The sequence below is a fragment of the Scyliorhinus canicula genome, chromosome 17, assembly GCF_902713615.1.
Source record: "Scyliorhinus canicula chromosome 17, sScyCan1.1, whole genome shotgun sequence".
Classification (NCBI taxonomy): Eukaryota; Metazoa; Chordata; class Chondrichthyes; order Carcharhiniformes; family Scyliorhinidae; genus Scyliorhinus; species Scyliorhinus canicula.
In genome coordinates, this window is record NC_052162.1 from 133,085,366 (window position 1) to 133,105,697 (window position 20,332).

Consider the following 20,332-nt stretch of genomic DNA (forward strand, 5'->3'; position numbering starts at 1 on the left):
TGAATGTGTCTCTAATTCACTTGTCTCTCAGTCCGGAAGAAAGTCTCGAACACGTCCGTACTTCAGAATATTCTTTATTACGATCGGGGCAGCCCTCTAGGTATTCCAAAGAAACACGTCTGAGTGTGCCAAAGTTTTGCTCAAAACATCCTGTCTTTATATGTTTTTTTAAGGGGCTGTCCCTTACATTCACTTGAGCTTGCCCCCATTACAAAGCATAGCATGTTTTTGCCATAGTTTCGATACATGATTTTACAGACTTTAAAGTTATCTATTGGCACATGAGTATATAGCAATTTTAGCAAAAACAGCAGGTGTTTAGCCACAGTATCAACGGCTCCCACATTTCATATTCCGTCATCCAGCCATCTTCCTTGTTTCTCAAGGCTATTCGGCTTACAGTCATGAGTCGGCTCACGAATTCAATAATAACTCCCTTATTTGTAACTTTCCACTAATGTGTCCCATTAATTCTGGATTGTTCTAGCTATTAACCCTTGCTTCACATTCTCAGTCCCCCCTTTGATCATTCCATGATCACACAGCCCTCAGGCACTTATCCTTGAGAGTCTGAGGAATTCCTCCGGGAAATCATCCTTTGGTCCAATGTCCTCATACACATTTCCGGCATCTACTAAGTCCTGCTTGTCTAACTGGGAAAGCCGCTGCAGCATCTGTGGCATCACAGAGGCGCCTAAATGATTACAAAAGCATTTAACGACTTCCGGTTGCGGCTATGACCAGCTAAGTCGCACATTTGGCAGCTCCTGCGACAAAGGTGTTTAAGGGCCGATTGGAGGGCCCCGACGGTACTGTAAAGACGAATCCCGGTGGGGGAAGGCTCCCTGAGGAGAGTGAGACCAACTTTATGGTCGGTACTCGGAGTGGGGCGACAAAAAAAGCGGCAGCAGCTCCCCGAAAAAAGCGGGGGAAGAGGACCAAAATGGCGGCCGGTGGCGCACTAGAAGATTGGAGAAAATGGGCGTAGGAGCAGCAGGCCGCTCTCCTCCGGTGTTTTACGGAGCTGAAAGTGGAACTCTTAGAGTCTATGAACGCGACGACCACAAGGCTGATGGGGGCCCAGGCGACCCAAGAGGCGTCGATAAGAGAGCTGCAGCAGGAGATGACTGCAAGGGAGGAGGAGGCCACGGTCCTCGTGGGAAAGGTGGAGGTGCACGAGGCACTCCACCTGAAATGGCAGAGCCGCTTTGAGGAGCTGGACACTCGAATGAGGCGGAAGAACTTGAGGATCCTGGGCCTAGCAGAAGGCCTGGAGGGGCCTGATCTCCCGAAATATGTAGCGGAGATGCTGAGCTCCCTGATGGGAGAGGGGGCCGGTCCATCGCCCCTGGAGCTGGAAGAAGCATATCGGGTCATGGCTAGGCGGCCTAGGGCGAACGAGCCCCCGAGGGCGGTGCTGGTGCGATTCCAGCGTTTCTGTGATCGGGAGAAAGTGCTGAGGTGGGCCAAGAGGGAGAAAAGCAGCAAATGGGAGAATTCGACGGTGCGGATATATCAGGACTGGAGTGCGGAGGTGGCAAAGCGGCGGGCCCGGTTTAACCGGACGAAGGCGGTGCTGCACGCAAAGAGGATCAAGTTCGGAATGCTGCAGCCAGCGCGCTTGTGGGTCACCTACAAGGACCAGCACCATTACTTTGAGACCCCAGAGGAGGCATGGACTTTTGTTCGGGAGGAAAAGCTGGACCTGAACTAGAACTTGGGAACGCCGGCGGTCGAGGACGCCCGAGTACCCTTGACTGATCAAGTGGCCCATGTCTTTCTTAGGCCAGGTCGGAACTTGGTTAAAGTTGATGGATCGTTTGGTTTCTTTGAAACTTGTGTTATGGGGGGTTTCTTTGTTCCTTTTTGTGTGTCTCTTCCCGTTGCCAACTTCCCTTAATTATTGTTGTTGTAGGGGGGGCTTTTTTACTGTTTTTTGATCAGTTCTTTAAGGGTTATGGTTACTGTTCTGTTCGATGGAGGGTGATGGTTAAATACGTTATTATTGGGTAGTTATTTAGTTATGCAGGTATAGTTATGTATTTATGTATTTATTTGAGATTTGTTATTTATATTGTTATATTGTTAAGTTGGGGAGGCGGGACGGGGGGGGTGCAAGTTGGTTATGCGTGTTTTCTTTTTCTCTTTTTTCTTCCTCTCGTTTTAAGGGGGCTTGTTTATGGGCTTGGATGGGGACGGGGGTGGAATTGAAGATGGCGGGGTAGGGTGTGGCCGGGCGAAAGCGCGGGCTTTCCCCTGTTTCCCGCGCGCGGGACGGAGGAAGTGGGAGGAGAGAAGAGTGGGGTGTGGCCAGCAATGGCGGCTTTTCCCGCGCTGAAGCGGGGTCAGAGAGGGATGGCATGGGGGGGGGGAGGCCCCTCCCCCCCCACATCGGGAGGAGTCGGAGTGTGGCAGGGGCAGCCGGGTCAGCGAAAACCAGCTGACTCTCGGGAGTACGATGGTGGATACACCGCGGCTAGGAGGGGTCCTAGCCAGGGGGGGGGGGGGGGGAGGGGGGGGGAAGGGGGGTTAGGGGGGGATACCGGGTTGCTGCTGGAAAGGCCGAGGACGGGAAGGGAAGAACGGGAGGAGAGAGGGGGGGGGGGCCATCGCCATGGGGAACGGGTCAGAAGGGGAGGGTCGACCCGGGGCGAACAGGGGACAGGACATGGCTAATAGACAGGGGAAAGGGACGGGTCGCTCAGCGACCCGGTTGATTACTTGGAACGTGAGGGGGCTGAATGGGCCGGTCAAGAGATCAAGGGTTTTTTCACACCTAAAGGGACTGCAGGCGGATGTGGCAATGTTGCAGGAGACTCACTTGAGAGTAGTAGACCAGGTACGCCTGAGAAGGGGGTGGGTGGGACAGGTGTTCCACTCAGGCTTGGACGCAAAGAACCGGGGGGTGGCGATTTTGGTGGGAAAGAGGGTGTCGTTCGTGGCGGCGCAGGTGGTAGCAGATAAGGAGGGTAGGTACGTGATGGTGAAGGGTAGGCTGCAGGGAGAGAATGTGGTGCTGGTGAATGTGTATGCCCCGAATTGGGATGACGCGGGTTTTATGAGGCGCCTGTTGGGCCTCATTCCGGGGCTGGAGGCAGGGGGCCTGATCATGGGGGGGGACTTCAATACAGTGCTCGACCCTGGGCTGGACAGATCGAGTTCCAGGACGAATAGGAGGCCGGCAGCGGCAGAGGTGCTAAGTGGGTTCATGGAGCAGATGGGGGGGGGTAGACCCTTGGAGATTTGGCAGGCCAAGGGCGAGGGAGTATTCTTTTTTCTCCCACGTCCACAGGGTGTACTCCAGAATAGACTTTTTTTGTACTGAGCAGGGGGCTGATTTCGAGAGTGCAGGGCACGGAGTACTCGGCCATTGCGATTTCGGACCATGCACCACACTGGGTAGAGGTAGAACTGGGGAAGCACGGGACCAGCGCCCGTTGTGGCGCCTGGATGTGGGGCTGCTGGCGGACGATGAGGTGTGCGGAAGGGTCCGGAAGGGCATTGAGAGATATCTGGGCACGAACGACACGGGCGAGGTGAAGGTGGGGGTAGTCTGGGAGGCCCTGAAAGCAGTGATCAGAGGAGAGCTGATCTCCATAAGGGCACACAGAGAAAGGAAGGAGAGGCAGGAGAGGGAGAGACTGGTGGGGGAACTTATAGAAGTGGACAGGAGATATGCGGAGACACCAGAGGAGGGGCTGTTGAGGGAGCGGCGCAGTTTACAGGCCCAGTTTGACCTACTGACCACTAGGAAGGCGGAGACGCAATGGAGAAGGGCACAGGGCGCGGTCTATGAGTACGGGGAAAAGGCGAGCAGGATGCTAGCACACCAGCTGCGCAAGCGAGATGCAGCCAGAGAGATTGGGGGAGTGAGAGAGAAGGGAGGGAACGTAGTGCAGAAGGGGCAAGAGGTGAACGGGGTCTTCAGGGATTTCTACAGGGAATTGTACCGGTCTGAGCCGCCCAGGAGGAGGGGGGGAATGGAGAACTTCCTCGATAGATTGAGGTTCCCAAAGGTCCAGGAGGAACGGGTGGAGGGGCTGGGGGCGCCGATAGAGCTGCAGGAGCTAGTTAAAGGGATAGGCCAGATGCAGGCGGGGAAGGCGCCGGGGCCGGATGGGTTCCCGGTGGAATTTTATAAGAAGTATGTGGACTTGGTGGGTCCAGTGCTGGTGCGAGCCTTCAATGAGGCGCGAGGGGGGGGGGTTCTGCCCCCGACAATGTCACAGGCCCTGATCTCCTTGATCCTGAAGCGGGACAAAGACCCTGTACAGTGCGGGTCCTACAGGCCTATCTCCCTCTTGAATGTAGATGCCAAACTGTTGGCAAAGGTCCTGGCAACCAGAATAGAGGATTGTGTGCCAGGGGTAATCCATGAGGACCAGACGGGGTTCGTAAAGGGACGACAACTTAACACAAATGTCCGGAGACTGTTGAATGTGATTATGATGCCAGCAGTGGAGGGGGAGGCTGAGATAGTGGTAGCACTGGATGCGGAGAAGGCATTCGATAGGGTGGAGTGGGAATACCTGTGGGAGACGCTGGAACGGTTTGGGTTTGGGGAGGGATTTATCAAGTGGGTGAAGCTGCTGTATTCGGCCCCGATGGCGAGTGTGGTTACAAACGGGAGAAGGTCAGAGTATTTTGGGCTCCATCGAGGTACCAGGCAGGGATGCCCCCTATCCCCCTTACTATTTGCATTAGCGATCGAACCGTTGGCGATGGCACTGAGGGGTTCAGGGGGGTGGAGAGGACTGACAAGGGGAGGGGAGGAACATCGGGTATCACTCTATGCGGATGATTTGTTGTTATATGTGGCGGACCCGGAAGGGGGAATGCCGGAGGTAATGGAAATACTAGCGGAGTTTGGGGACTTTTCGGGATATAAATTAAATGTGGGTAAAAGTGAGGTCTTTGTGATACACCCGGGAGATCAGGGGGAGGGAATTGGGCGGCTCCCCTTTAAGAGAGCAGTAAAGAGCTTCAGGTACTTGGGGGTGCAGGTGGCAAGGAACTGGGGGACCCTCCACAAGCTGAACTTTTCAAGGCTGGTGGAGCAGATGGAGGAGGAGTTCAAGAGGTGGGACATGGTACCGCTGTCGCTAGCAGGGAGGGTGCAGTCAGTCAAAATGACGGTCCTCCCGAGGTTCTTGTTTCTGTTCCAGTGCTTGCCCATCTTTCTCCCCAGGGCCTTCTTCAAGAAGGTAACTAGCAGCATTATGGGCTATGTGTGGGCACATGGCACCCCTAGAGTGAGAAGGATTTTCTTGGAACGGAGTAGGGACAGTGGAGGATTAGCGCTACCCAATCTTTCCGGATACTACTGGGCGGCGAACGCATCGATGGTGCGCAAGTGGGTGATGGAGGGGGAGGGGGCAGCTTGGAAACGTATGGAGAGGGCGTCCTGCGGCAATACAAGCCTGGGGGCGCTAGTAACGGCACCATGGCCGCTCCCCCCCACAAGGTATACCACGAGTCCGGTAGTGGCGGCCACCCTTAAAATCTGGGGGCAGTGGAGGCGACACAGGGGGGAAGTGGGGGGTCTGATGGCGGCGCCACTGAGAGGGAACCACAGATTTATCCCGGGGAACACTGGCGGGGGATTCCAGAGCTGGCACAGGGCGGGCATCAGGCAACTGAGGGACATGTTCATAGAGGGGAGGTTTGCGAGCCTGGGAGAGCTGGAGGAGAAATTTGAGCTCCCCCCGGGGAACACGTTTAGATACCTGCAGGTGAAGGCATTTGCCAGACGACAGGTGGAAGGATTTCCCTTGCTTCCCGATAGAGGGGTGAGTGATAGGGTGCTGTCAGGGGTCTGGGTCGGAGAAGGGAAGGTCTCGGACATCTACAAAATAATGCAGGAGGTGGAGGAGGTATCGATAGAGGAGCTGAAAGACAAGTGGGAAGCGGAGCTGGGAGAGCAGATAGAAGATGGGACATGGGCGGATGCCTTAGAGAGGGTCAATTCGTCGTCGTCCGTGCGCAAGGTTGGGCCTCATCCAATTTAAGGTGCTGCACAGAGCCCATATGACGGGGACTAGGATGAGTCGGTTCTTCGGGGGTGAGGACAGGTGTGTTAGGTGTTCGGGAAGCCCTGCGAACCATGTACATATGTTCTGGATGTGCCCGGCACTGGAAGAGTTCTGGGAGGGGGTGGCGGGGACGGTATCGAGAGTGGTGGGAACCAGGGTCAAACCAGGGTGGGGGCTAGCGATTTTTGGGGTTGGGGTGGAGCCAGGAGTACAGGAGGCAGGGGAGGCCGGAATATTGGCCTTTGCGTCCTTGGTAGCTCGGAGAAGGATCTTGATTCAGTGGAGGGACACAAGGCCACCAAGTGTTAACACCTGGTTTAAACGACATGGCAAGCTTCATCCAATTGGAAAGAATCAAATTCGCCCTGAGAGGGTCGGTACAGGGGTTCTTCCGGCGGTGGCAGCCCTTCCTTGACTTTCTGGATCAGAGATAGGAACTGGAGGCCGAAACAGCAGCAACCCGGGGAGAAAGGGGGGGGGGGGGAAGGGAGGGGGGGGGGGGATAGCAACGAAGGGAGCACGTCAGCGGGGGGTCGCGGGCAATGACTGCCCGAGGCCATCGGCAGAAAGGGAGAAACGGTTTGGTTGCTAGACTGGTAGCGCGGGGGAGGGGGGGGGGGGGGGGGGGAGGGTGGGGGGGTGCGCGCGGGGGAGGGCGTGGGGAGGATTTTCCAGGGGGGATTTGTTGTGTTATAATTTAAAATGTAGTAGGGGTAAATGTTTGTATCGAAAAATTTCAATAAAAAATTATTTTAAAAAAACAAAAGCATTTAACACAAGTTACAATGATACATAGCAAAAGGCAAATAACGATAAAGATAATAAATCCATGAAACAGATAGGTGGTCCAGGAACTAGACCACAGCCCTCCCCACCAGTCGTTCGAGGAGGACTGGCGGAGCCTCTTTACCCCATCCCTAATGTGGTCCACTAGGTAAGTAATGTTCTCCGAGCTATCAGGGATATAAGTACAGCACTCAGAACCCACTACAGCACATGTACCTCCCTCACTGGTGGGGAGGTAGTCTAGAGCCATGCGGTTCTGTAAGGCAACCATCTGAACAGCTACTAACTCTGTGTTGAGCTCACTGAGTCCTTTCGCGGTATCATTATCCACCTGCTCCAATATATCCCGGAGCTTGGTGACTTTTTGGAGAGATCTAATACAGCCGAACTGCGGCCAAAGGACAGTAGCTATCACCTCCCAAGGCACAAGGGACCTAGTGGTTCGGGCATGGGGATGTTTGGATAGATCTGTATAATGGGTGATGCCAGGGATTACAATACCCATATAGCAAGAACCCGACCAATTTTCCTGCAACCAGGGATATGCTTTATGTCTGCATATAAAATAGGTATCATTGTACGAGGTCAAGTTCCCCTTGGCATCCATCAGCATGATTCTAGTCGGCTCCCCCCTCCAGGGGCCGCCACTAGTATGGTTTTCTATTGCTGACCAATTAAAGGTGATCAAACCTTTTTGTGTAAGATTAGTTATGGGTGGTTGCCAAATCAAGGTCTGGTTACATTGGCTGGTACCTACTGGGTGGGCACCATTGGCATGATCCTTTTTAAAACATATACTACCTTTTGGAAATTTAGCATACTTGGGGAGGATCAGGTAGGGCGGCTGATGGGTTACAGTAAATTTTGGCCACCACCATCTTTGAAACCTGTTCATATTGGACCCGGCCGATCGCTAATCTATCATATCTTGTGTATCATTATCAGGATCGGTGCGATTACGTCGCAGAGCCCATTCTGCGACATACTCGATCAAATAGGAATGAGGGACCAAAGGAATACCCCCATGGGCATGGCTGGGAACATGCATACATACCCAACAAGAGGAGACATTCAATTTCTTTGCATAAGTATAAGACATAAACAGGAATGAATTCACAGTCACGTGGTGCATTGCCCGCTTCCTCCTGGTAGGCGGGTGAGTATGAATAGTGTTACATTCAGGAACTCGTGGCTTGCCTTTCCCTCGTACACCGGTAGTCCCACCGGCAAGCGTAGCGATCGCAGGTCAGGCATCTGCGGATAGTCAGGAACCGAGGCTTCTGCTCGTCTTGATCAATGATGGCGGTGCAGGTATCTACCGGGGTCGCCGTCCACAAGGTCTCATCTGTGGTGCTGTTGGCACAGCTAAAGGTGTCCTCACGACAAAGGTGCAGAATTCGTCCGCCGGGTCTACATCGCCGGCCGCTAGTGAATGTAAACTGGATGGCGCTGGCGAGGATCACTAGTAAAAAGAGCAGCTTCATTGTGGGGTCCTGCTCCTAGTCCGAGTAAGGTCGTTTGCACCTAAAACTTAAAACGAGAGTTAATAATCACGAAAACTTCACTAGCTTACAGTGGTGGGTGTGAATCCACGCAATGCGTCCTTCAACTTTGACTGCCGTGGGGGTGGTTAGGAGAACTTGGAACGGTTCTTCCCAACGTGGTTCCAACCCCTTCCGTGTCCAATTGCGGATCATCACATGATCTCCTGGTTGCACAATATCGGAGCTAGCTAAGGGTGGCACTTCCTCTTGCGTGGCACATACTCGCAAGTGGAGACTCTTTAATACTTTAGTTAAGGCTATTATGTAATTAGCCATTTCTGTAGTCATGTGATGGAACTGGACCTCTTGGGGAATCTCACAATCCCATGGAGTACGGAGAGGTCTTCCATACAGGATTTCTGCAGGGCTTAATCAAGTCTTTCCTGCTGGGGTGGCTCTTATCTGAAAGAGTGCAGTAGGTAATAGTTTGAGCCAAGTGGCTCCAGTCTCTGCTTGTAATTTAAAAAGCTTAGTCTTTAAAGTCTGGTTAGCTCTTTCCACTATCCCAGCTGCCTGGGGTCTGTAGGCGCAGTGTAACTGTAAGAGTGCAGAATTCTTTATTAATCTGTCCCACAAAGTGAGGTCCATTATCAGAGCTTAAACGATAGGGAATTCCAAACCTTGGTACAATTTCACGCATAAGAACTTTTACTACAGTTGAAGCCTTATTATCTACAGTAGTATAGGCCTCTATCCATTTTCTAAACACATCAACAATCACTAATACATGCTTACAACACTGGCATCTTTCCGACTCAATGTAGTCCAGTTGCAGGGTCTCAAAGGGACGCTCGGGCAATGGTGTTTTCCCCCGCTCACAGGGGACAGCCTTCCCAGAGTTATACTGCTGACATATCAAGCAGCAATTGCTAATTCGTTGGGCTATCTCCTGCAGTCTGGGATGCCACCAGGTTTTTAACAATATATCACCTGTAGCGCGAGCACCACAGTGAGTTGCAAAGTGTACACATTCGGTCACCCAGGCTGCCAAAGCATCGGGCATACATGTCTGCCCTGCTGGGGTGACCCACAGCTTACTTTCTTTATCATATGTACATCCCAATTCTTCCCATAACTTTTTATCCGTCCTCCTGTAGCTGGATTACGTCAATAATGGTCGGCATAGGTTTTTCAGAGGGAGACTTGCTCTTTGAGCTTTTAGTCTGGCTCATCATTTTGGGCACTACCATGGCTTTTGACTTTGAGGTTTCTTTTGCTTGGTGGTCGGCCTCCCTATTTCCTTCATCTACTGGAATTTTTCCTTTCGTATGGGCAGTACACTTTATCACTGCTACCTTTTCTGGGAGCATAAGAGGTTGGAGTAATTGGGTTACTAGCTGCTGATGGGAAATTGGGGTGCCAGCGGATGTTAAGAATCCTCTGTTCTTCCATAATTGTCCAAAATCATGTACGACTCCAAAGGCATATCTGGAGTCTGTATAAATATTTACTTTTTTGCCTGCTCCAAGTGCGCATGCGCGTATTAGTGCGAACAATTCTGCTTGCTGGGCCAAGAATGGAGTTTCAAATGCTGCTGATTCTACTGTCTCCCCACCCTGGTTGACTATAGCATATCCTGATAACCTCTCCCCCCTTTCACCGATGGAAGCACTTCCATCTGTGAACATGGTCAGGTCTGGGTCCTTAAGAGGGTGAAAATTCAAAACTTAAGATTTGTAAGTTCCAATTAAAATGCATCTTCAGCTGTGTGGACTGTTCATTACTTTATCAGAATTAAAAGGGCCAGAGCTCAGGCAAACCAGCAAAAGACCAGTGTCAAGACATCTTCTGGATTACACACAAAAGCTTGTTGAAAGGGTTAATTGTCTTGCAGAGACAAAAAGGGGCGTATAGTGGGTGGATAAATTGGAATGATGCCATTCGCATCTCTAAACGTTTTTTTATATTTTTCACTCAAATGGACTGGGAGTAAAAGTTGGAGTGCTGCCAAATTCCCGTTATCAAGTCTTTCAGCAAACACAATATGTTATTGAAACTCATGGACATATTTCATTTACCCATCTGTTGTTTATAAGTAATTCTGCAATCTCATAATTAAAACATTTGCATTGTGAGACAGGTTAGTTTCACCCTACTGATGATTATTTGTGTCAGGGAAGTTTTAACCCTGAACTAATGAAACACCGGCTTGATCATATTTGTCATATGTATTTCAACTATCCTAACCTACACTGAACACCATAAAACTAATATTTTCTTATTCTTACATATGTGATTTTGCACCCTGATTAAAATTCCTTGTGTATCAAAATTACCCTGGAAATGCCAATGATAGCCTTTGAAAAGAAAAAATTGTTAACTGTACTCAAACTATAATCTTTAACGACAATGCGTAGACAATTTGAAGCTTTCAAATAATCACAGCTCGTAAAAAGTCAAGGTCTGAAGTCAAAGTCTGAATACAGAGACAGTGAATAGTTCAGAACAAAGTTTAAATGCCTAAAACTCTCTCTCTCTCTGTCTCTCTCTCTACGTAACTCTGTCTGTCTCTGGAACTCTTGTTGCTTTTTCTCTTTATCTAACTACCCCTCCCTGTCTCTGTCTCTCTCTGTCTCTGGCTCTCTCTCTCTAACCCTCTCACTCTTTCTCTGAAATGGAGCTCAATTAAAATACTGAACAAAATTTTTCGTTCTCCTTCGAAAACTTTATCTGTGTCATTCCATTTAAGTCAATTTCCACTGATTAATTTTAGAGGCATTAGCTATTCTTAGAGATGTATATTTCTTTGTGCCGATGACCTGCTTGCTGAAATGGTTACATTTTTGTACAGAATTGAAAGTGGTGGAGAACTTGGCATCCGCTATGTGACCTTAGACATTACCCATCCTTTCTTTCAATTTTCAATGTTCGTTATTTAACCGGTTTTTGGAAAGAGACATTACTGGATGTTTATTTTACTTTTATTTCAAATGAGTTGAATTACTGCTGAATTTATCTGGACGGCTTGAAACGATCTGAAGTTATTCTCGACATGTATCCATTCTTAAGTTTCTAACCGTAATCTTGTATTGATTTTCCTCCCCATTTTTACGTTTTGGGAGGGGGGGGGGGGGGGGGGTTAGTCATCCTCAGATATTCCTGAACAAAACTAATTGAGTGTTTTAGCCCCTTTCTGATCTTTTGGACTTCACTTAATTTGATTATTTTTCTCTCCTTGAGACATTCCGGGACAGTCGTTAGCCGTAATTGTTGGCAGTATTGTGAGGTCTTTTGCTAGTTTGCTGTTATCTGTACTGCCGTATCTTTACTTGCTTTATTGACATGCTTAAAGGAGTTAGAGCTCAATTCCTTTAAACCAGCCTGTCTTCCAAATGGTGTGAAGGTTTAATTTATGTCATTTGTGCTTCTAACTTTATTTGTCTTATCTTTACTTCTGTGTATCTCACCATTTTTCTGTGTTCCACAGAAAACACACCCATCTTTGATCATTGTTTTTTTTACCAGAGTATTTTGCTCTTCAAAAACCAAAAATAAATTTTTAAACTGACTTTTTTACTCATTTGGCCTTGATACCAGACTTATTGGATGTTACCTCACCGTTTGTCCACCTTGCCAAGTGATTCTAATTTTTGGTGGCCAAAGGTTTGACTACTCGCCTTGTCCACTGGCTCAAGCGGCGTCCAGCTCAGCAAATCCTTCCAGACTTACACTAAATGTTAGGGGTGAAAATATTCACACGAAGGCCTGAGTATCAGTAACAAAGCAGTTTACTATGTCAGAATTCTGGGAGATAAGATTTGGGAACTCCGCAGTCCCTGACAGCACCTTATCCCACTTAAGCTTAAATTCACATGGATTAATATACAGATTTAAGGCGGATAGCCTAATGACTTGGTTCTTTTCCCATATGTGCATTCCTTTTTTTTAAGACCTTGGCTGTTTTAACTATTTCTTTCTCTGTCAATTTTATACCCAATTTTAATGCAATTGATTTCCCCCCAGTGGCCATTTTTCTTCTCCTAAATTTTTATACAATTCTCCTGACAATTGTCTCAGTTGCTTGGAATATTCAGGATATTGTTCACACAAGGTTTGAAACGCGCTTCCACTATCAGAGGTTGTATTACCCATCTCTAACACTACTGGCAGTTAATGATCCTTGCGATTATTGTTTATTTGGCTAAATGGTCCTGGACCACTTTATTCAATCATGAATTTAAACTGAGTTATCCTGCTCCGTTGCCCAATTCAGGCAGGCTCATCCGTGCCTGCAAGCCTATCTAACTACAAGGTTATAACGTCCTTGTTATATTTTACCTTAGGGTTGATCACGCACCCTTCTAAAGCCTCTTATCGCGGGGGCACTTTTAGACAAAAGCAAGGATCATGATGATGCCGAAACCTCTTCTGTGGCTATTACTGTAGGGGCTACACACCCTCCCTTAAAGCACTAGTCCCTGACTCTGCCTGTGACTATTACTGTAGGGGTCACACTCCCTCCCTTAAACGGGTTCGCCGGACTGACCTGGATTTCGTAGGAGCGTCCCTGAGCGCTGACAGCGGGGCCGAATCGTGGACGGTACAGCGGAGGGGAATACCAAAGTGGCAAAAACTTTACTCACAATGGTGGCCCAATTCCTCCTTCGCTCCCGAACTCAATCAGTCACTTATGCCACCAGTCTCAGTGGAGACTCTTTGAAATCCCACCGCTGCCACCAAAATGTGAATGTGTCTCTAATTCACTTGTCTCTCAGTCCGGAAGAAAGTCTCGAACACGTCCGTACTTCTGAATATTCTTTATTACGATCGGGGCAGCCCTCTAGGTATTCCAAAGAAACATCTCTGAGTGTGCCAAAGTTTTGCTCAAAACATCCTGTCTTTATATGTTTTTTTAAGGGGCTGTCCCTTACATTCACTTGAGCTTGCCCCCATTACAAAGCATAGCATGTTTTTGCCATAGTTTCGATACATGATTTTACAGACTTTGAGCTTATCTATTGGCACATGAGTACATAGCAATTTTAGCAAAAACAGCAGGTGTTTAGCCACAGTATCAACGGCTCCCACATTTCATATTCCGTCATCCAGCCATCTTCCTTGTTTCTCAAGGCTATTCGGCTTACAGTCATGAGTCGGCTCACGAATTCAATAATAACTCCCTTATTTGTAACGTGTCCCATTAATTCTGGATTGTTCTAGCTATTAACCCATGCTTCACATTCTCAATGTGCGACTGGCCTCGTGTATGCCTGACAACTTTCTGCTGGTAGCCGGATGTCACCTGACTGATGCCTGACACCAACTACTGGTGGGAGGTCACACTGCTGAGTACATGTAATATTATATACAGGCTTTATCATCACATCTCGTAACTTCTCAAAATTATCGAGTAATTTATTTTTTCAAACAAATTCTGACATCTCTGCAGTTTCTGGAAACGTTTTGGTTGATCGTGTTATTTTTTAAAATAAAGATCTAGTCTTTGCAATATAATTAATTCACATCATTATCAATGTTCACTACTGAATAAACTTCAATTTAATTATTTTTTTTGCGATGAAATCAATACATAGTTATTATAAAAAAGATACAGAAGGTGAAATGGCTGCAGAAAGGCACATGTTAAAGGTATAAAAGGGCTTCCTTGACCTTATTACTGAGGCCAGTGAATACGCTTTGAAAATAACAATTTACAGGCAGCAAGGTGGTGCAATGGGTAGCACTGCTGCCTCACAGCACAGAGGCCCTAGGTTTGATCCCGACCCTGGGTCACTGCCGTGCGGAGTTTGCACATTCTTCCTGTGGTTTTGTTGTTCTCACCCCCACAACCCAAAGATATGCAGGGTAGGTGGATTGGCCACGCTAAATTGTACCTTAATTGGAAAAACTGAATTGGGTACTCAAAATTTTTTTTTATAATGGAAATAAATTTAAAAACTAAATGTGATTACACATGCGCATTTACAGCTTCCTACATTACAACAGTGAATATATTTCAAAAGTTCTCCATAGGCTTTAAAACACTTTAGGAGGTCCAGTGGGAGTGAGAGGTTTTATAGAAATGTACATTTATTCGAATTGTCCACAAACGAGGATATATTACACTCGGTGTCCTCACCAATTTATTGATAAAGGTTGAGTCTTACTTTTGTATAATAACCACGTCATTGACACCATTTTGTGAAATTCCAGACACACCATATGCACAATTATTTGTTGTAAAACACAGCGAGTTGTTGTGATTTGGAATGCACTGTCCATAAATGGAGCTAGAATCTCATTGCACTGTAACTTCCAAAAGGGAATTTGGTACAATCTGAAAAAGAAAACAAAATAGTCGAACTCTGGGATTAAATGGGTCGCTGTACAAAGAGCTGGCATGGGAAAAATGGGCCAAATAGACTCCTCTGCGCTCTAGCAGCCTTGTGTACATGTAAAGCGTGTGGTAACAACCTGGAACCTACTGCCTATGAGGATAGGAGATGCAGAGATGATGGAAGGATTGCAATAGGAAATTGGACGGGCACTGAGAGAAATAAACCCACAGGGATTCGGGGATAGAACGGGGCAATGGACAGACTGGCTTCCTCCACAGGGAGCCGACACGGTCCCAAAGGGCTGAATGGCCCCATTCCCCACCCTCCAGATGCTGGGATTTCAGGAGAGACATTCAGCTGCTCCAGTCACTCCAACTAACTGGAGTCCTTCATCTCTGGTGCCATTCTTGTAAACGTCCTCTACACCCTCTCCAAGAACTTCACATATTTCCTAAAGTGTGGAGCCCATATATAGGGTTCCATTCCAGAGGGATAGAATTGAAAAGCACGGAGGAAGTGTTCAACTTGTTTAAAACAATGAATCAACGACACTGGGAGCTCTGTCAACATTGAAAATGAAAATGAAAATCGCTTATTGTCACGAGTAGGCTTCAAATGAAGTTACTGTGAAAAGCCCCTAGTCGCCACATTCCGGCACCTGTTCGGGGAGGCTGTTACGGGAATCGAACCGTGCTGCTGGCTTGTCTTGGTCTGCTTTCAAAGCCAGTGATTAGCCCTGTGAGCTAAACAACCCCTGATCTCCATTTAGAAAAAGGGAATAAAGGCACTGGATAAGGTGCAACAAAGATTCATAATAGATAGAACTGAGAGCATTTAACACTTGGGAAATGCTGGGGCTGCTTTTTTCTGGAAAAGAGAACACTGATGGGTGACCTGATGGAGGTCTTTCAGATTATGAACGGATTAGCACGGTGGCACAGTGGTTAGCATTGCTACCTATGGCGCTGAGGACCCGGGTTCGAATCCCGGCCCTGGGTCACAGTCCATGTGGAGTTTGCTCGTTCTCCCCATGCCTGCGTGGGTTTCACCCCCACAACCCAAAGATGTGCAGGTTAGGTGGATTGGCCACGTTAAATTGCCCCTTAATTGGAAAAAATTAATTGGGTACGCTAAATTTATAAAAAAAAGATTATGAACGGATTCAATAATCCAATAGGAATTTCAATAGACACCTCTTTACCCAGCGAGTGGTGAGAATGTGGAACTCACTAACACAGCGAGTGGTTGAGATGAACAACATGAATCCATTGAACGTAAAGCTACATACATACATGAGGGAGAAAGGAATAGAAGGAGATGCTGTTGGGGGGGGGGGGATATAGAGGGGTGGGTGGAGGATCATGTGGAGCACAAATACTGACACAGACCATGGCTAACCTCCGCCGGTATGGGAATTTAACCTGTGCTGTTGGTGTCACTCAGCACAAACCAGCCATCCAGCCAACTGAGCTAACCGATCCCTGTGTAAATCTGTAATAATTCCTTAACCATTAGTGATTTCCTGTCTCCCACCATACTATTTAATGTAGTTTCCCAGTGCCCCTCAGACAACTTGCCCCTCACACCCGAATAAATTTCTTCGGTGACAAACACCAAAATAAATTAAACAAAAGAACCATGTAACCACCATAGCCCATCTTCACGGCAATGTGGCATGATTTGGGGGGTTTCCAAACATAAATGGGAATGAAACATCTTCTAATCTCCAAACACACTTTCACTCTTTGATCCTTGTGAAATGTGAAACCAGATATTCGTAAGAAAGCTCAGAGAGAATCAGCCCACTGGAGACGAAGCCGTGAGACCGGCCAGTCCAGCAGAAATAAACCCTCTGACCATCCCCATTGACCAACAGAATGAACAAAATACAGTCCTGGGTGTAATTGAGAACAGAAACAATAACAGCAGAATCCAATCCTTGTAGTCAGTTGTGAACTTGTTGGTGCCTCAGGAAATGCGATGAATCACAAAATCCCTTCGCACATTGACAGCAGGTGAACGGCCTCTCCCCAGTGTGAACTCCCTGGTGTGACTGCAGACGGCATAACCGAGTGAATTGTGTAAATAGAGGTGAACATCTTTGAGTTATGGGGGTGACACCCACGCAGACACTTGGAGAACTTGTCTCCAAACGGACAGAGACCTGGGGTCAGGTTTGAACACTGGTCCTCAGCTCCGTCAGACTGCAGTGCTAACCACTGCGTCACCTAACCATTTAGATGAGGGAACAAAACGCAAATTTGCAAATGACACAAGTTGCTTGGGAAGGTGAGCTATGAGGAGGTTGCAGAGATCCTTCAGAGTGATTTGGACAAGTTGAGTGAGTGGGCAAATGAATGGCAGATACAGTATAATTTGGGGAAATGCGAGATTATCCAGTTTGGTAGCAAAACGAGAAGGCAGACGATTATCTGAATTGTCATAAATTACGAGAGGGCAATGTGCAACGAGACCTTGTTATCCTTGTGCACCAGTCACTGAAGGTAAGCATGCAGCTACAGCAGGCGGTAAAGAAGGCAAATGATATGCTAGCCTTCATTGCGAGCGGATTTGAGTACAGGAGCAGGAATACCTTGCTGCAGTTACACAGGGCCTTGGCGAGGCCATACCTGGAATATTGTGTGCAGTTTTGGTCTCCTTATCTGAGGAAGGATGTTCTTGGTCTAGAGGAAGTGCAGCGAGCGTTTACCAGACTGATTCCTGGGATGGTGGGACTGACGTATGAGAGATTGAATCAGTTAGGAATGTATTCGCTGGAGTTCAGAAGAATGGGAGGGGGAGGGGAATCTCATAGAAATCTATAATATTTTTACAGGACTTGACAGGGTAGATGCTGGAAAGATTTTCCCGATGGTGGGAGTGCACAGAACCAGAGGTCGCAGTCTGAGGATACGGGGTGGACCATTTAGGACAGAGGTGAGTCATTTCTTCATCAGAGAGTGGTGAGCTTGTGGAATTTGTTACCACAGGAAATAGTTGAGGCCAATACATTGTATGTTTTCAAGAAGCAGTTAGATATCGTACTTAGGGCGAAGGGGATCAAAGGATGTAGAGGGGAATTCGGGATTAAGCTATGGAGTTGGATGATAAGCCATGATCATAATGAATGGCAGAGCAAGCGCTAAGGGCCAAATGTCTCATCCTGCTCCTATTTTCTATGTAATATCTTCCCACACTGAGAGCAGGTGAATGGCTTCTCCCCAGTGTGAACTCGCTGGTGAGTCTGCAGGATAAGCTGGCACCCCTGATGGTGGAGATGTTTGAGGAGGCGATAGGGAAGGGGGTGTTACCACAAACTTTGGGGCAGGCATCGGTTTCCCTGTTGCGTAAAAAGATAAGGATCTGACGGAGTGTGGGTCGTATAGGCCCATATCACTTTTAAACGTGAACGCAAAGGTATTAGCGAAGGTACTGGCAGGTCGGCAGGAGAAGTGCCTCCTGAAGGTGACAGGTGAAGATCAGACGGGGTTTGTGTGAGGGAGGCAGCACTTTTCAAACGTTAAGAGGGCATTGAACGTGGTTATGGCGCCGGCAGAGGGGAAGAAAACAGAGGTGGTTGTGGTATTGGACGCCGAGAAAGCATTTGACCGAGTAGAATGGGGGCACTGATAGCAGTTCTGGAGCGGTTTGGGATTGGTCCACGATTTGTGGACTGGGTAAAGCTACTGTATAAGGAGCCGGAGCCAGTGTCCGCACAAAAAACATCAACTCGAGATACTTTTCTCTCCACCATGGGACTAGTCCTATGTCCCCCCTGCTGTTTGCACTCGTGATTCAGCCATTGCATTAAGACGTTTGGGGTATGGAAAGGGATAGTGCGGGGGGTGGGGGGGGGGGGGGGGGGGGAATAGAGCACAGGGTGCCTTTGTCTGCCGATGACTTGTTATTATATGTGTCGGAACCAAGTGTGTCAGGAGGGGGAATATTGGAGCTGCTTCGGGTGTTTGGGTCTTTCTCGGGGTACAAATTAAGACCATAAGACATAGGAGCGGAAGTAAGGCCATTCGGCCCATCGAGTCCACTCCACCATTCAATCATGGTTGATTTGAACTCCATTTACCCGCTCTCTCCCCATAGCCCTTAATTCCTCGAGAAATCAAGAATTTATCAATTTCTGTCTTAAAGACACTCAACGTCCCGGCCTCCACCGCCCTCTGTGGCGATGAATTCCACAGACCTACCACTCTCTGGCTGAAGAAATTTCTCCTCATCTCTGTTCTAAAGTGACTCCCTTTTATTCTAAGGCTGTGCCCCCGCGTCCTAGTCTCCCCTGCTAATGGAAACAACTTCCCTACGTCCATCCTATCCAAGCCATTCATTATCTTGTAAGTTTCTATTAGATCTCCCCTCAACCTCCTAAACTCCAATGAATATAATCCCACGATCCTCAGACGTTCATCGTATGTTAGGCCTACCATTCCTGGGATCATCCGTGTGAATCTCCGCTGGACCCGCTCCAGTGCCAGTATGTCCTTCCTGAGGTGTGGGGCCCAAAATTGCTCACAGTATTCTAAATGGGGCCTAACTAGTGCTTTATAAAGCCTCAGAAATACATCCCTGCTTTTATATTCCAAGCCTCTTGAGATAAATGACAACATTACATTTGCTTTCTTAATTACGGACTCAACCTGCAAGTTTACCTTTAGAGAATCCTGGACTAGGACTCCCAAGTCCCTTTGCACTTTAGCATTATGAATTTTGTCACCGTTTAGAAAATAGTCCATGCCTCTATTCTTTTTTCCAAAGTGCAAGACCTCGCACTTGCCCACGTTGAATTTCATCAGCCACTTCTTGGACCATTCTCCTAAACTGTCTAAATCTTTCTGCAGCCCCCCCACCTCCTCAATACTACCTGCCCCTCCACCTATCTTTGTATCATCGGCAAACTTGGCCAGAATGCCCCCAGTCCCGTCATCTAGATCGTTAATATATAAAGAGAACAGCTGTGGCCCCAACACTGAACCCTGTGGGACACCACTTGTCACCGGTTGCCATTCCGAAAAAGAACCTTTTATCCCAACTCTCTGCCTTCTGTCTGACAGCCAATCGTCAATCCATGTTAGTACCTTGCCTCGAATACCATGGGCCCTTATTTTACTCAGCAGTCTCCCGTGAGGCACCTTGTCAAAGGCCTTTTGGAAGTCAAGATAGATAACATCCATTGGCTCTCCTTGGTCTAACCTATTTGTTATCTCTTCAAAGAACTCTAACAGGTTTGTCAGGCACGACCTCCCCTTACTAAATCCATGCTGACTTGTCCTAATCCGACCCTGCACTTCCAAGAATTTAGAAATCTCATCCTTAACGATGGATTCTAGAATTTTGCCAACAACCGAGGTTAGGCTAATTGGCCTATAATTTTCCATCTTTTTTCTTGTTCCCTTCTTGAACAGGGGGGTTACAACAGCGATTTTCCAATCCTTTGGGACTTTCCCTGATTCCAGTGACTTTTGAAAGATCATAACATTGGGGCCTCACGGTAGCATGGTGGTTAGCATCAATGCTTCACAGCTCCAGGGTCCCAGGTTCGATTCCCGGCTGGGTCACTGTCTGTGTGGAGTCTGCACGTCCTCCCCGTGTGTGCGTGGGTTTCCTCCGGGTGCTCCGGTTTCCTCCCACAGTCCAAAGATGTGCGGGTTAGGTGGATTGGCCATGCTAAATTGCCCGTAGT

The 20,332-nt window shown here is 48.1% G+C and overlaps 1 protein-coding gene and 1 pseudogene across 1 annotated transcript; both read right to left on the minus strand.

The window, feature by feature from the left end:
• The window catches only part of LOC119951639, a 63,821-nt pseudogene that overhangs the window by 14,407 nt on the left and 29,082 nt on the right, over positions 1-20,332 (minus strand).
• LOC119951153 (endogenous retrovirus group PABLB member 1 Env polyprotein-like) lies at positions 424-13,095 on the minus strand. The gene is made up of 3 exons (XM_038774172.1): positions 12,849-13,095; positions 6,803-8,348; positions 424-714 (listed from the first exon to the last, which is right to left on the minus strand). The coding sequence occupies exons 2-3, from the start codon at positions 7,711-7,713 to the stop codon at positions 549-551; spliced, it is 1,077 nt and encodes a 358-aa protein (XP_038630100.1). The 5' UTR covers positions 7,714-8,348; positions 12,849-13,095; the 3' UTR covers positions 424-548.

What these genes read in the sequence shown, in the direction of transcription:
- LOC119951153 (XM_038774172.1), bottom strand. Translation starts at nt 7,713, where the DNA reads ATGAACAGGTTTCAAAGATGGTGGTGGCCAAAATTTACTGTAACCCAT. An exon ending in ATCATTGTAACTTGTGTTAA is followed by an intron (nt 715 to 6,802) that starts ATGCTTTTGTTT and finishes GGAAGTCGTTAA; the next exon opens with ATGCTTTTGTAATCATTTAG.